General features: G+C 33.6%; 2 protein-coding genes and 1 non-coding gene across 3 annotated transcripts; 1 reads left to right on the top strand and 2 right to left on the bottom strand.

The window, feature by feature from the left end:
• Positions 1-1005: 1005 nt before the first annotated feature.
• Positions 1006-2179, bottom strand: LOC111501810 (uncharacterized). Its single transcript, XM_023155726.2, has 3 exons — positions 2022-2179; positions 1579-1919; positions 1006-1210 (listed from the first exon to the last, which is right to left on the bottom strand). Exons 1-3 carry the CDS (start codon positions 2062-2064, stop codon positions 1022-1024), a joined length of 573 nt encoding a protein of 190 aa, XP_023011494.2. The 5' UTR covers positions 2065-2179; the 3' UTR covers positions 1006-1021.
• Positions 2180-2893: 714 nt separating this feature from the next.
• On the top strand, positions 2894-11517 carry LOC111501811 (SET and MYND domain-containing protein 4). Its single transcript, XM_023155727.2, has 4 exons — positions 2894-3049; positions 3818-4225; positions 4959-5887; positions 10564-11517. The coding sequence occupies exons 2-4, from the start codon at positions 3842-3844 to the stop codon at positions 10910-10912; spliced, it is 1662 nt and encodes a 553-aa protein (XP_023011495.2). The 5' UTR covers positions 2894-3049; positions 3818-3841; the 3' UTR covers positions 10913-11517.
• A 1024-nt stretch (positions 11518-12541) lies between these two features.
• Positions 12542-12615, bottom strand: TRNAI-AAU (transfer RNA isoleucine (anticodon AAU)). Its single transcript has one exon. It is a non-coding gene; the product is annotated as a tRNA-Ile (tRNA).
• Between the last annotated feature and the right edge of the window lie 4433 nt (positions 12616-17048).

Below are 17048 nucleotides of genomic sequence, written 5' to 3'. Positions count from 1 at the left end.
ACAGATGACATATATTAATGAGTAAATATTTTTTTTGTATTTACGACATTTATTGTCTGTACTGCAAAACTAATAAATTGAAAAACTAGTGAATCATCAATGGATTATCAATTGTCCATTGCTTGTGCCAAATCAACTTGAGCATAATATCAATAAAAATTGACATATTCAAAAATATTTAATAATAATAATAATCATAAATTTCATTTTGATATAATGAACAGAACGTTAATTTTAAATTTGTTCCCATAAAGATTTCTAATAAAGTGAAAAATCGTAACGTATTAAGGTAAGAAAGGTATTAAAATGAAACAATTAAAAAACAACTTAACATTTTTTAACAACAACTTAACATTGTTTCAAAAGTCACTTGATAGATATTTATTTTTCAATTTGTATCAACAAAATTTACAAAAGTGTTTTATCCATTCTCTTGTCTTTTTTGCATGAAAATAAATAGATTTATTTTTTCCAACAACTTTTTCTGACATCAATAAATGATAATCAAATATAGGAACACAAAATAATAAAGTAAACGGTCAATATTATAAATATTAAATATTGTTTTTCTTATTTTTTCTTGCAATTGTATTGGAGTTTACAGTGATGAATAAATTGATTTTGATTTGATTTGATTATAAACAACTTCTGAATAATACATGTTCATTTATTAAAAAAAACCAAAGTTTTTCTATAAAAGCAGGTGTTCCATGGTTGAATGATTTCATGGTTTGGATTTTCATTGTCCAAAATCATAAAAAAAATTTGAAACTCGTCCCACAAGATGATTTTGGATAGTAACAACTTTAACATTTTGAACAGCCTAATTGGAATGTTTCTAATCGCCACTTTTATTTGAAGAGACCGTATCCTTTGTTCGTCTATACCCACAGAGGAAGTAAATTATTCTACGTTTGTTGATAATGGCATTATTAATTTCGATAGAATTTGGATAATTATTTTTTTGAATGAATAAATAACTTCATTTCGAAAAACAAAAACTACTGATGACTCACATATTTTATTGTTTCATTTCTTTATTTAAAAATTGATGTGGTCCTTTGGAAGTTTCATTCTGTGTTAATTCTTTCCACTTATCAATTCTCTCTTGAACATATTTTTCTGCAGAGAACGATTCAGCTTCTTTGCACTGTTGGATTAGTTTCGCCTGAAATAACTTTTCTTTCCTCCATTCTCTACGTTGCCGTTTCTAAAAAGATTATTTTGAAGTCTGATATATATATATATATATATATATATATATATATATATATATATATATATATATATATATATATATAACTTCATTATAATTTTTGATTATTCTTGAATCGTTGATTCCATTCCGTTCTGACACATGTTCATGAGAGTCATTTACCTCCACAAAATTCAAACTCAAAAATTTTATTTTATTACTGACAGATTGGATGGATTCAACGACTTCCAATTCATGCAGATGGTTCATTTTGCAATTTTGTACTTCCCCGATAGTGAAACTATTAGCTGAACCCCAAATAGCTAATGAATACTGCAAATTCAAGTTAGCCAAGCAGAAATAAATATTCAGTAAAGAGTTACCTTTGCCCATTCAAATTTCATCCGCTTACGTAACTTTCTGAGTTTATGCTTCTTCATTTTCTTTCTTCTGATAACAGTTATTCCAATTGCACTCAGTGGTGTGCTAGAAACGGTGCTGACGGGAGGTTCAATTGATACTTCATTGCTAACAGGGTCGATTAAAGATGGGACCCATTTTAAATTATTGGGTAACTCAATTTTATGGATTCTACTTAGTGGAAGTTTCACGTGGTCGTTCTGCTGATAAATCCATGGATTTGGAGCATTAGTAATTTGTGTAAACACCGGGAGGATATTTGAAACCTTCTGTGATTGCAAAGTTCTACAATTGGTGAATGATACTGAAAAGAATGAAATCTTAACTACACGGATAGGTCTTCAAAGTAAAATAGCATTCAGAGAATCTGATCTTTTCACAAAATGTATTTAGCATGTTACCTCACCGTTCAAAGTATTTAACTTCAGAAGTTTTGTAAAAAAATTCATTCTTTGAAAAAACTAAATTCCTAAAACCCTTAACCTCAATTCAAATCGTATAAAACTCGTCTTCTTTTGTGTGATTGGTCAAAGTGACAACCTCTTGCCGATTATACACGTCGAAAAGTTGGTGGATTTTTCCAAAATCACATCAAAATGACAGAGATACAAAACACCCTAAGTAATCGGTTTGTATGGATTCAACACCTTTATCTTCCTCAAAAATTAACCATATTAACCATAGTAAAAATGGTTGAAAATGTGGTCACTTTCAGGAGGTTCATGGTTAGCAACATTAATTAATTTGATTGCAGTTGAGAATTTTTACATTTCATCGCCCTAGATAAAGATGTTTCCGACCAAAACATTAATATTATGCAATCGAACGCACCAAAGTTTTAGGTTTTTCACACATCTTCCAAAAGTATCATGTCAAATATCAGTATTGCCAATAATGAAACGTCCGAAACATTAACGTTTGAATCTGAGTAGAGCTATCATCGGTAAAAAAATTCCCTACACTCTGTATAGTGTGTAGTGGGAATTGCAACTTCGAACATTTGTGTGTAATTGACCAAATTCACCTAAAAATGGTTGTACATGTTTCAGGCGTTTTCATTATTCGCAACATTAATTTTTTACATAAGATGTGCGGTCACAGATTAAATAGTGCGTTTATGGGTATGTTCCAAAGTAACCAACCCCGACTCTCCGGCAGTTTTTAACAGCGGTTACCTGAAATACTAATGAATCCAATGGTGTAATTTCGAATCTTCCAGTTGGAAACACTGTATTTGGGATTACCAAAAATGTATATTCGAGGTCATACTGTGTTTACATCAATTATAGAAATTTGTATTTTTTTTTATCTATGTTCTATGTTTTACCACCGTATAGAAGTTTTTATAATTTTTTTTGTAATACTGCATATTTTCTACCTCGAACGATGAAGTTTGAGACACCATTAGTCAAAAACGATTGAACTTTGGTATTGGTAAGTTTATTTTGAAATGGACAATTTTATTTTTCAAAACTTGGATAACAGTTTATTCGTTTTTATCGTCACCAGGTAGCGTGAGATAACGAACCAAGTTGGGATTCCCTTGTATCAGGCCCGTATTTGAGGTTTTAATTATAATAATTAATTACGGTTCCTTGTGCCATAATTCATAATATACAGGAAAAACTGATAACTGCATTGAAATGAATTGTACTTCGATGTTAAAATATTCTTTTAGCAAATAATTTCAGAGAATAAAGTAAATGTATTCTTTGAAAAGTTAAGAACCATAAACAAATGCATTGATTGTGCATTTTTGTAGTCTTGTATTCCTTTTTTTGTGACATTCATAATTTTTTTCTTGCTGGAGGTTTCAGTTAATTACAGGGGACTCTTTGCTAAATATCCAAATTTAGGCAATGTTTATTGCCTTCTTCAGGACAACTGTGATATATAAATTGGTGATTACATATTATCTGATAACATTTCTTACTCCTGAGGGATAGAACAGAAAAAAAATGAAATGATGGAACTGACAGTGTCACCATTTTTTTCGTTCGAAGGCTGTGAATTTTTGGAATTTCTTCCTGACGTTTCGCTGGCACGAGTAGCTAGCTTCTTCAGAGGTTTCATGTATCGATAAAAATACTATTATTAAAAATATTATTATAGATTTGAGGTGTGGAAAACAAGATTTAATATTTATATTGAGATCATGCTGCCAGATATTTGTAAATAGTGTTTTGCTTTTTATTATTTCAGGTGCTATTCGAGGCGCATACAAAGATGGACTGGAATGAGAACCCCGAAATAACTGTAGAAAAAGTGATAGTGCCTTTGATCGAAGAATCGGATCTGAAGAGTAGGCAAGATACTTTTCTGACTCTCAGTAATTCCGAGAAAGTTGACTTTGTATATGAAAGCGTGAGAAACTTGGATAGGTTCAATCGAATTATTTCGGTGCCAACAGTAACCAAATCGAATGAATATTCCTGCATCTTCAGAAATAAAGGCAATGAGTTGTATAATGCTAAAAAATATTTGGAAGCTTTCGAAATGTATGTCAAGAGTTTATTATTTGCTGAGACCGACAGTGAATGCATGGGTCTTGCCTACAATAACAGATCAGCAGTTCTTTACGTTAATAATTATTATAGTGAATGTTTGAAGGTAAAAATTCAATATTCGTTTTTGTGAAGTTTATCCATATACCTACTAATCAAGGAGTGCCCCACTTAGAAAAATCATGTGTACACTTCAACTATAAATTTCTTGCAATTCCTTGCTCAATTCCAGAAATCCCAACTTGTATGGGATTTCTGGAATTGTATGAATTTCCACAAAATAAACAAGTCGTCAATCGAAGAAGTGATAAATAAATAATATATTTGTTAATGATAATATTGAATGTATAATTTTTTTGCCATACAACACGATGCACGCCCGAGTAGAAGTTAGAAGTTTCAAGAAAACTTAAATACATTGATAAAAAGCAATAGAGTTGACGCCTTATATGTATACGGTATACAATACCCTATGTGAGTGCATTCTACTCGCTTTCTCAGCGCTCTAGTCCGAAAACGGTTGACTTTACAGAAAAATGCAAGAGACATTTTTTGTAGATAATCGTATGAGGAATAATTTTTATTATGACCTTTATTGACCTCCGAGCCATAGGTCGCGAGATATTCCCGAAAAACTGATTTTCGTGACCTTTTGACCCTTATAAACTTTTTTAGCCAGCACGATATCAATGTCGATTTTTAACATCTTCATTAAAACGCCATAATGAAGGTGTATACCAAAATTCAGCTCAGTAGGAATTTTTCCGCAGATTGAGGTTTAAAAAACCTAAAATGACTGGATTATATCATTACCTGAATAATTATTGTTTTACTTTCAGGATATAGATCTCGCCCTTGGTAACCCCATCCCGCACAAAACTATGGAGAAGCTTCTAGTTCGTAAACAAAAAGCTATAGAATGTAACCGTCTACAACGAAAACTTACCTATTATTATCCTGTCCCCTGTGTAAAAAAAGTGAACCGTAAGATCCCTTGCGCTTCTGCATCTGTCGAAATAAAACAAAGCGAAAAATATGGCCGACACGTCGTTGCTGTTGAAAATATCAAAGTAGGCCATGTAATTTCAGTGGAAGACTCCTTCGTGAATATGATCCACATGGAGAGTAAATATCTACATTGCCATCATTGCCTTGAACTCTGTTACAACCTCATACCGTGCGATAAGTGCACCAACACATTGTATTGCGGAGAGGAGTGTCTGAAGAAAGCGCAAAGCGGTGACCACAAATTCGAATGTAGTTCCCTGCCTATCCTTCAGTTTCCTGGAATACTATTCACCAGAATGACTACGAGAGGTTTGGACGAGCTGCAGAATAAGGCCGAGGTTGAAACGGACAACGTATTCAGGTCAGATTCTTTCAAAGTAGCCCTAGATCTGGAGACGAATGAAAGCAAAAGAGACTTCCTCAATCTGGCCATATCGGCAGTAATGGCATGCATAGCTTACCACTCTTTGAGGAGTAACCCAGAGTTCAGATCGACGTACGATGTGGATCCTCAGATATTGAAAAGCTATCTCTATAAAACGTACATGGTTAGTGCTTTCAACCCATTCGATATTAAAAAAGTCAGATATCAACCCCAAAGTATTAATGTCAAAAAAGTTGGTACCGCTATATATAACTTCGCAAGTGTCTTGAATCACTCCTGTGTTCCCAATGTGGAGCTTTTCTTCCACGGTACATTGTTGGTGACTAGAGCGCTAGCGAATATTTCGAAAGGCGAACAGTGCTGCATCAATTATGGGTAAGTTATTCATTAATTAAATTCTTTGTAGCAACAGAGTTGGAAAAAATCTGTGCTATTTTAATTTTGGATTTAATTTATTGATCTTTTAGATACAAATAAGATAAGTCACATATACACACATACATTATTACCCAAGAATGAATATTATACTGTTTTGCCGTTTATTTGTGTTTCTTTGGATAAGACAGCTATATATTCGTTAGTAGAATAAACATAATTCGAAATCAATAGATATTTCAGATACTTTTTTTATTTAACTTTTTGACATGGGGAGGTAGAATATTGTATAATTTTTTTTTAAGCAGAACGGCATAAAGTTTTATTAAAACAACGATAAAAATAAAATAAAAACAACAATAAAAATTAATTGGCGCTCCGGGGCGACTTCATTGATTCCACTGGCACATTTGCTTTTTCAGCTGCAGGAAAACCCGGAAAAACCTGCAGCACCACATCATCTGAAGATCTTGATCTAACAATGTCCTCTCTCTTATAAAACAAAATATAGGGTGTCTCCAGAGGCTCCAATAAATTTCATAGCCAGAACAGTTCGTGACACGACTATCGTCAAACTTAAACCAGTCCGTTTCTTCTTTGACCAAGGCGTAATAATGACCAAATTCAACGCCAGAACCACAGTGAACAATGACTGCATGAATATTATAATAGTGGTCTGCTAGGTTGAAATGTTCATCTAGTTCGAACCTTCCAAAGAGTTTCTTGCTTCCGTTAGAGGTTGAGTCTTGTTTGAGAATCATCAGTGTAATATAAGTTAACATCGATATAGTTTCTACTTGACTTTTTCTGTCTGAATCTACTGGCCCTCAACAAATCACATCCTCTAGTCTCATGATCGTGGAAATCACAATTTTAAATATGGGATGGATATAATTTTATTATCAAATAAAGTCTCACTGACGTATTTGAATTCTATTTATTTGATAACTCTAATCAAAAATCTTCTTACTAACTAACTTGATTCAACTAAAAATATTATCACATAAACTAAATATAAAATCTATATACAGAGGGAATGATGACAACATACATTCTAAATCTAACACACAATTTAAAAATAATAATAATAATAAATGCTTTTATTGAAAGGTTACTCAGTACAAGAGGTACTAATCTAACCTAACAAATGGCAGAATTCAACGTCTGCACATGACAAATCAAGGCAGAAATTGCTCTTCCATCCAACCAGTTTGATGTTGATTCATTTTTATATATCTTTAAAAAGTTGATATAGATAAATAGAAGGTACTGTCATTATTTTCATCGAAAGGAAAAGAGGTCTACAGGAGTCAAGAAAACAGCCCCAGATAATATCCTCAGGGCCTTTTTTTTGTAACATAAATATCCCATTTGCGTTAGTACTATTTCCTCAGAGAATTGTTCCATATGAGATGTGAGAATGAAGAAAAACATAGTAAGCTAATAATAGCGCCTGTTGAGAGATTATATCTTTCAATTTCCGAAGAAGAAATGTGTATTTCGACAGTTCAATGCTAAGTTGTTCAATGTGCTCTAACCAGTTCAAATTAGCATCTAGATGTATCTCGTGTCCTTCAACCCAAGAAGTGTTTAATGTAAAAATGATGTGTTGAGTTTTATTTTCGTTCAACATTAGATTTTTTTTTGAAGCATATGTCAGCATTCTTTTGAATTTAATTTATATCGCGCACCAAATTACCCTTGATTTTTCCGGATGTCGTAAGAGTAGTATCATCGGCGAAAGCAAAACAATTATGAGGTGACATGAAGGAAAAGAGATCATTTATATAGATTATGAATAAAAGAGGCCCCAGAACCGAGCCTTGGGGAACTCCACATGTAACTGGTTTTAAGTCGGATACATCGTTCGAGTCAATTGATACATATTGGTATCTGTTTGTCAGATATGAAGAAAAAAGAGACGGGGGGGTTCCTGTTATGCCATAGTCATCTAATTTTTTCAGTAGAATAGAATGAGAGACGCAATCGAATGCTTTTGTTAGATCACATAAAGCAGCAATAGTGTGTTCTCCTTTTTCAAAGCAAGTTATAATGTTTTCGATTACTTTTTTTACCGCACTTATTGTGGAGGATGATTTCCTAAATCCGAATTGATTACTATTAAATAGCACTTATGAAAATGCTCATAAAGTCTATTTTTTAGGATGATTTCAAATAATTTGCCGAAAATTGGGACGATCGATATTGGCCGGTAATTTTCAATTGCATCCTCACTGCCTTTTTTAAAGACACCTTGAATTCATTTTGAAATATACTTTTTTCGGTACACACGTTAAAGAGTTTTCCAAGCGGTTCAATTACATACGAGACTGTTTCTTTGACAATTCTACTATTAAGTTCCTATGCATCAAACGAGTTTGAGTTTTTTAAATCAGATATTGCCCCAGCAACTTCACTGTTCAAAATGGGTTCCACGAAAAAGAATCTTGGTGTATTTGGTTTGTCCGTTATTGATAGAGGAATATAACGAGAGTTTGAGGGTGACGAATCCTCAGGTATTCTTTCACCTACATTAACAGAATATTTATTGAAGTCATTCGCAGGTTGGGTTAGGTTAGGTCCAAAGTGAGTGGGTCTATTCGACCCTCCACCGCAACCCGCAAGGGTTTATTGTGGCTCACACTCGACCAAATAAACCCAGCTTCTTAACGAAGACGATTAGTTTGTATAGTAATTGGTCTTCCAGGTCAGATGGTAAGAGTACGGCTCTGCTGAACTCTAAAAACCTGATTCGGTCCCCAGCGGGGCAAGCACAAAGTATATGCTCTGCTGTTTCATCGTTACTGAGGTAGTTGGATAGTCAAGGTGCAAGATTTCCACCTTGATACCCGCGACAACCTTCCCATATGAGGGTTTTTTCATGTCAGCTACACCTGACGACGTCTTAGATTCAACCGTGCAGGGCTTTTCCGCCTCTTGTCATCAAATCTTTTTTTTTAGGTTCAATTATTGATACAACCTAATACTCAAACTTCCATGTAGCTATTATTTGAACTATATGTTTGTTTCTCACTTTAACCTCTATCTAATACCTATGGAACGCCATTTTACTTTTTATTGTCACAAATATTCATTCCTCAATTTATTCAACTAACAATTTATTTGTTTGAATTCAAATGATTCATGCATTTGTTCGACACATTAAAAACGATTGTTCGCAAAATTTGTTCTATTTCAAATGACACTTGGTTTAAAATGTTACATGAATTAATTTGTTTGATGAAAAGTTGCGAACAGTTATAATACAGATTTATTGTTTGAAATTTTTGGAAGTAAATGTTTGTCATATATACTTTTTTTGTAACAATTGAATAATTTACTACAATTTCTGTGAAACATGAATTAAATTGTTAGTTGATAATTATAGTTACATGAATTAAAACGATTGTTGATAATTTTAATTCGGCGCTAGCGTCGATCGGATTCTTGCAGAAGCTGAATTTTTAAATCTGACAACGTGATAGTCTAGTGACAGTAACACAATATTCCGTCCGACCGCAGCGCCGAATAAAAATTATAAACAATCAATTTAATTCATGTATCACCTAAAAGCAACAATCAAAACAATTCATTTTTACAAAATGCCAATAATATTCCTTTGAAAAGAATTGAACTATTTTGTTTGTTGAATTTCAGTGATACATGAATTAAATTTTTTGTTGATAATTTTTTTCGGCGCTGCAGTCGAACGGATTATTACCGTACTATGACCAATGACATACATATTATATGCAGTTATGTAGTTCCGCAAAAATACGCCCGACGTCAGCGCCGTATAAAAATGATCAACAAACAATTTAATTCATGTATCACTGAAAAACAACAAAATAATTCAATTCTTTTCAAAGGAATATTAATAAAAACAGTGTTCCTCCTTGTGGATGATTTCAGCTTGAGCTCTCTTGATGTTATGTTGATGAGTCCAAACATGCTCTACTATTCTGGATCTGCTGATTTCTCCTCGCTGTGTGTTTCTTGTTCTTGGCAATGCGAACTTTCAATGGCCTCTTAGTTTCACCGATGTATGATTTTCCACACTCACAGGGTATCCAGTAAATGCAAATCTCAGAATCGCAGTCCGTGTTCGGTGTCCTGGTTTTCGTGAGGCTGCTACGAATAGTGTTCCCAGATCTGAAGCAGGTCCTGATTTTATACTTGGACCCAATCCTTCTTATCCTTTCCGACAATCCTCTGATGTAGGGAAGTAGAAGTACTGGTTGTGGCGGCTTCTCTTCCTTGTGGAGCTCTTGCTGTCTTCTAGCCAAAGCCTGTTCCACCATCTCTTTGGAATAACCATTCCATTGAAGGCCATTTTTGATGATGCCTTGTTCCTTTTCGATACCTTCCTTTATATTACAGAGTGCGAAAGCACGGTCTAGTAGAGTCTTGATGATTCCTCTCAAAGAAGCCGCATATATGTTGTCCAACAACGCATTTAGCCAAGCTAGTGTAGAGATACGTAACATATGGAAACCTCTAATCAAGCGAAAAACAACCAACTCCGGCCAAACAGTCAGCTTCCACTAAACCGGTGAATAATTTTATATAATATTAGACAATGGAAGTCCGAACTAATGAATGCTCCGTGAAACATTGTCAACCACCTTCAAACAAATCTAACCTCTACCTAATACAAACCCAACTTTATTTTTTAGAACGAGTTTTTCCGTATCGGACTACAACAGCCGTCAGAAATTCTTGAGAATGATGTATTATTTCGACTGTGACTGCAGAGCTTGCTCTAACCAATGGCCTGTGTACTCTGATTTACGCTTTGGCAAGCACTTTCCAGCCTCATTCAGTAGGAAGTTGCAGATGAATACTTACGATCAAAGCGATGAAAATAGAAGACTCTTGAGAGAAATTTTGACTGATGCATTGCGACTCGTGAAGGTGTTAGAGGGATTCCAGCCTTGTAAAAATTTCCTCAAGATACAGTCTGTGATTACGGACATTTACTCGTGGGATTGTAATGCGGATTTAGTTTTTGAGACGCCATTATGAATGTTTTGATCAGATGAATTGGTTCAGGTTCAAAAATCATGAGAGGGGATATTTTTGTACCTTGAAAGTTATCGTCCAATAACCACTGAGGAAAAACTTGTTCTTCGTGTGACTGTAAACCTTCGGGAACTCCAGAGGAAGTCGAAGCAAAAATGTACAAGTAATCATGTCCCTCAATAAATTTTTTAAATAATTCCCGATATTGGAAAACCGACAAAATCAACATTAGAGGCAAAAATATCTAAGTATCAAAACTTGAGATATAAAACAACTTTTCTGGATCAATTATTGAAGCTTTAATCCTCCAAAGATATATTTCGTTTCATATTAATATAGAATGAGATCTCAACTTCCTATATTTGTAAGTGAGAGTACATACCAAAAAGTATTAACAATTTTTAGTGATCATATTCATATACTTCTTTTTTACAATATTCGTTGTTGAAAGTTTATTTAACTATACGTTTTTTATTTATATCCGCATGATATTGAACTGATTTTATATGTTTATATTTTTTATGATATTGTGAAAGTATTTTTCAGACTAGGCTCTAATTTTTTGTTCAAGAGTTTATGTGAAATAAAGATGATTATTTTTAAAATAACTTTGTGGTTTCGACATAAATTTCCTACCTTTTTCACGAAATAGAGATGTTATGTTCAAGGAATATTTCTCAGGAAAATGAGAAGTGTTGGTAGTGCTACGACGTTGGAAAACCTCACTGGAAATATCAGAGGGTTCTGATATCAACGCATTTCGGATACTTGGAGTTTCCTTCATTTATTGACCGTACGACCATGTAGCAAGAACTGCTGATGTTTTCACCCATAATTTTAAGCAAATCTGGATTGCTGTTGACGCCATTCAACAATTCCCGAGTGATGCTTATGTGACTGATTTTTTTATCAAAATTCAGCAGTTTTGAAATGAATTTCGTTGTCACACGCCTTATGTCCAAAATTTCCGGAAAAATTACATGACATAAGCCAATCGGTATAAAAAAAGATGAGTGATTATTTAAACGACAGGTTTAAAGGTCGCTGGATGAGATGAAGAAGTGCAATTGAGTGGCTCCTTCTATCACTCGATTTAAGTCCTTCAGATTTTTTGGTGGAGACACAAAAAATGAGAGCAAAATTAACCACTGCTCCTCGAAGGGATTCAAACAACTCAGAAAAAAAACGAAAATATAATAAGTAAACATGCATTATTTATTAAACAGAAAACGCCAAATACCAAAAATATTAACTCGCAAGAAAAGGGCAATTTTTCGATGTTACTGCGCCGACTTATCGCGATCAACTCTCCCTATTTTATTTTACCTGAGCTCAAAAGGAAATTAATTAAACGCTGTTCCCGGGTCATCGATATTTTCTGGATGATCTTAGTCAGCACTATTCATTATAACTGATGATTTCTACGCCTTGACTGAAGAACCGCCAAGACATAAACGATTTAGACGACATTGAAAGAGAGTTGTAAATTTCTTAGTGTTTTATGTTAGAGCACCTGCAAGGATGAATCATAAATATGTCTCGAAGTGGCACCGCAAGTGCATCAAAATGTACGACAATTTAAAGCTAAAGTATTATGTACCGTATATCGGTCTTCCTAATAAAAAAAAAAGCTGGCTCATGGGGGGATCGAACCCGCGACCTTCGCGTTATTAGCACGACGCTCTAACCAACTGAGCTAATGGGCCGCTTACCATTTTGAAATAAGTAAATTAATAAATATATTTGATCTTTTTTTTTTTTTTTTGGGAAAGAAAGTTTTTGGCTTTCTACTACTCCATCTGATACAAAAAAATGGATGAGAGAATCTTCCAAAGAAAGGAAGGATTAATCAAATCATATTTGATCGTGTTTTAGAGAAACGATAAAAATCATCAATCATAATATACTTGTAAAAAATAAATATAGTTTAAAAAAAGTAAAAAACACGCTTTTAAAGAACATCGAACTAAAAAGTTGTTTTTTTTAATACGCTTAAAACAATAACGAATGAAAAATACTATTATTGTGAAAAAAGCGACGGGAGCTTGATTTACAAAAAAAATGGCACAAAGCGCCCACGCTTTTTTCACAATAATACTAGTATTTTTCTTTCGTTATTGTTTTAACCTTTTTTTTTTAATATTCTTAACTTTTTAGTTCGATGTTCTTCAAAAGCTTGTTTTTTAGTTTTTAAACTATATTTATTTTTAATTTTTCACTTTTGTATGCTATGAAGCGTGTTTTTAGTCTTTTTAAACTATTATTATTTCATCTAAACTTTGGGATCAATCAGCCGTATATTGTTTAGAAAAAAAAATGACCAGGGAGCCTGAAAATCGGCTACCAAGGCAGCAGGCGCGTAAAGGAGGGTTAAAAATAAAGCAGCAGGCGCGCGTTAATAAAAAAAATAATTTTTTCAAATGAAGAAATACATGTAAAGTGAGTTCCATTTATATAATCAAGGAGGTTATGTATAGCGCCATCTGCCAGCGAATAGATTAAGCAATAATGTCGATAATTCTGTCAAATACAGATCCCGAGCTTGAGAGTTTTAAACAAACAAATATACATACGTACAAACAGGTGAAGCTAATAAAAACGTGTCAAAAAAAATTAACGCTGCCGTTGTTGTTTCCGAGATGCATAGAAATCCTGATGTTTTGACAGATTTGCTTCTATTTGTAAAAAATACTCGACAGTAGAGATGAAATTGACCCAACTTTGTTCACATAAGAATCGAAATATGTCGCGTGTATTCTGCTCAGACCAGGGCCGTAGCGAAATGAAAAACTAGGGGGGGGAGGAAATCCAAATTTTCCCAACCCCACCAGCAAAATTTCCCAACTTTTGAAAAATTGAAAGCCGAGGAATTAGTTACTACTATAATATATTAATTTTATAACTCAGCTATCCAAAGATTGGCTAAATGCTTATGCCCGTTAGGGTATGCACAAAAATAAATTTTGGTAATTATAAAAATAATAATGGGAATTATTCTACTTTGGACCACGGTCCTTGGTCTTCCACCATGTATAGGAATATTCAATACAAATGAAAGGAAACAACACTTAAATAATATTGTGCTTATTGTTTTCTACTATTATTTTTTTATCCGAAAACACCATTGGATACATTACCTGTAATATTAGTAGGTATATATAACCAAATCTATCTAAGAAAAAACAGAATTCGATTTTTAATTTCTATATACATTGCCCAATTTTGGAGTATATGCCATGCTTGTTTTCAGTTGCAATGGCTTCAATATGTACAGCTGATCTTGAAATCTTGAACTAAGGAATGATACCCTCATTTTACACGATCATTATCACTGACAGTATCCTCTCCCCTTGCTAAGAATGACGTTAGTAAATCAGAATATCCGTATACGCTTCATTACCGCTTCAATACTTGCTATCATTTCAGTTCATTATTATTGTCATTATTTTCAGGTAATGACATTATTACTAAACGTGTAATAATGGTCACTTATACATTGATGCTGTCAATTTTTTTTCCAAATTTTAGGTTTTCGCCTCTTTTTTTACGAATTCAAATTGAACCAAAGCGCTGCCAAAACAGAATGAAAACTGTACCAGGCATTTGGCAATTACAGTGTTGATAAACGCACTGTTCGACGTTGGTTTGCGAAATTTCGTTCCGGAGATTTTGACCTCGAATATGAGCCCAGAAGTGGTTGACCTACAGTAATCCAGGACGAGGATTTGAGGACTCTGACGGAGACAGGCCCATCACAAATGGCGAAAAAACTGGGCATTTAAGAGGTATTGAAAAGGTCAACCACTTGAATAACTTTCTCAGGGGTAGATCCTTTGCCAAACAGGACCAGGCAAAAAACGACCGTTGTCGACTTCTTCGTATCTCAAGCACAACATTGTTATGCTGACGGAATTATTCTACTTGTGTTAAGTTGGCAAAACTGCACTGGTTCAGATATATGATGGAATCGGCCGATACTTGATGAAAATCCATAACTAACGTATTCCAAAAACACTTTATTGTGAGATTTTCACTAAATTGTTTTACAAAAACGCAACACGTGTTTCGCCATACAATGGCTTCATCTGGCGTGTCTTTCAACTAATTCTACACATTCAATACTAAATATATATATAGTTTATGGAGTACCTGAAATCAAAGTACCTGTAAACGAAGTACCTGAATTTTAAGTAGCTGATATTTTACCTGAGTTTCTAACGAATTAAATTACCTGCACTTATGTTCCATTCTCACATTTGAAAAAATATATTCAGTAACGGAGAGTTATTGAGTTCTAATTGATCATTCAGTAAATTACCCGAATTCCTGAATCTATTGATTTCTAAACATTCTAGATGATTAAGTTTCAAACTCTTCTCTTCTAAATGTAACACCTCGTACTCATGATTGAACTCATGTCCTTCTGCTAAAAGATGGTTTGCAAATGTGGAATTGGTCTTCCTATTTACAAAACTACTCCTATATTCTTTAATTCGTTGGAAAAATGTTCTTCCTGTTTGGCCAATATACAGTTTTGGACAAGAGCCACAAGTCAGCTTATATACTCCTGATCTATCCGACACCAAAGTTTTGTCCTTATTGTTTTTAATAAATTTACTTAGGTTATTATTCGTTCTATAAGCTACGTTTACGCCTTCTTTTTTCAAAAAACGGGCAATATTCCTGTTTGGTTCCCCCACATATGTCAATGTCTTATAACTCACGTTATCGCATCTTGAATATGGGTAGACCAGATCCATGGCTTGCTTTTGTCGTTTTTTGGAAAGAATGGAGTTTACAATATCTACCTTAAAACCGTTATTAATCGCGATTTGTTTGATCAAATTCAGCTCTTTCTGGAAATTCCTATCAGACAGTGGAATATTCAATAATCTGTGAATCATACTATTGAATGCAGCAACTTTATGCTGGTACGGGTGTGTGGAGGAATTATGTATGATAATGTCCGTGTACGATGGTTTGTGGAAAATTTTGGTGTCGGATAGATCAGGAGTATATAAGCTGACTTGTGGCTCCTGTCCAAAACTGTATATTGGGCAAACAGGAAGAACATTTTTCCAACGAATTAAAGAACATAGGAGTAGTTTTGTAAATAAAAAGACCAATTCCACATTTGTAAACCATCTTTTGGCAGAAGGACACGAGTTCAATCATGAGTACGAGGTGTTACATTTAGAAGAGAAGAGTTTGAAACTTAATCATCTAGAATGTTTAGAAATCAATAGATTCAGGAATTCGGGTAATTTACTGAATGATCAATTAGAACTCAATAACTCTCCGTTACTGAATATATTTTTTCAAATGTGAAAATGGAACATAAGTGCAGGTAATTTAATTCGTTAGAAACTCCGGTAAAATATCAGCTACTTAAAATTCAGGTACTTCGTTTACAGGTACTTTGATTTCAGGTACTCCATAAACTATATATATATTTAGTATTGAATGTGTAGAATTAGTTGAAAGACACGCCAGATGAAGCCATTGTATGGCGAAACACGTGTTGCGTTTTTGTAAAACAATTTAGTGAAAATCTCACAATAAAGTGTTTTTGGAATACGTTTGCACTGGTTCAAATGGCGCTTGTTTTGATTAAACTGAATAAGTATTCACTGATATATTACAGTTAAAAGTAGTTTCATAAAAACCAAAAAAACTTTTGAAACGACTTATATATTATATTCATAAAAATATCACACTTGTAGTTTATATAAACACATTTACAGTATAGAAGTTTACATACCTATAGGTTCAACAGGATATAATGTAAATATACAAATTAATAACACACATTTTTTCTGAATTATGAGACAATTAAACACTCATCAATGCAAAAAAGTCCTTCTATATTTTTTATGTGATGAGTCAAATATAGCAAATGTAAATTTTTTCGAGTCAGGAAATAAAAAAGGTTATTATTTGTTATTCCAACTCCGTTACCTACTACTTGATATCATCAAGAATTTCCAGATTACTCACAACCAATGTAACACCTATATCTTGCTCATAGTAAATGACATTTATTGTAGGCACAGATCAAATATACACCAAGCGACAACAAAATCATTGTACACGACTCCATTAGTTCTATTTCTACCGATAAAACGATTGAAAATCTATG

This window comes from Leptinotarsa decemlineata, unplaced genomic scaffold (genome assembly GCF_025532065.1).
Source record: "Leptinotarsa decemlineata unplaced genomic scaffold, Ldec_3_MD MMD2_P_RNA_scaffold_12, whole genome shotgun sequence".
NCBI lineage: Eukaryota > Metazoa > Arthropoda > Insecta > Coleoptera > Chrysomelidae > Leptinotarsa > Leptinotarsa decemlineata.
The sequence above is the reverse complement of the archived record's forward strand: the minus strand, read 5'-3'. Positions and strand labels throughout refer to the sequence as shown.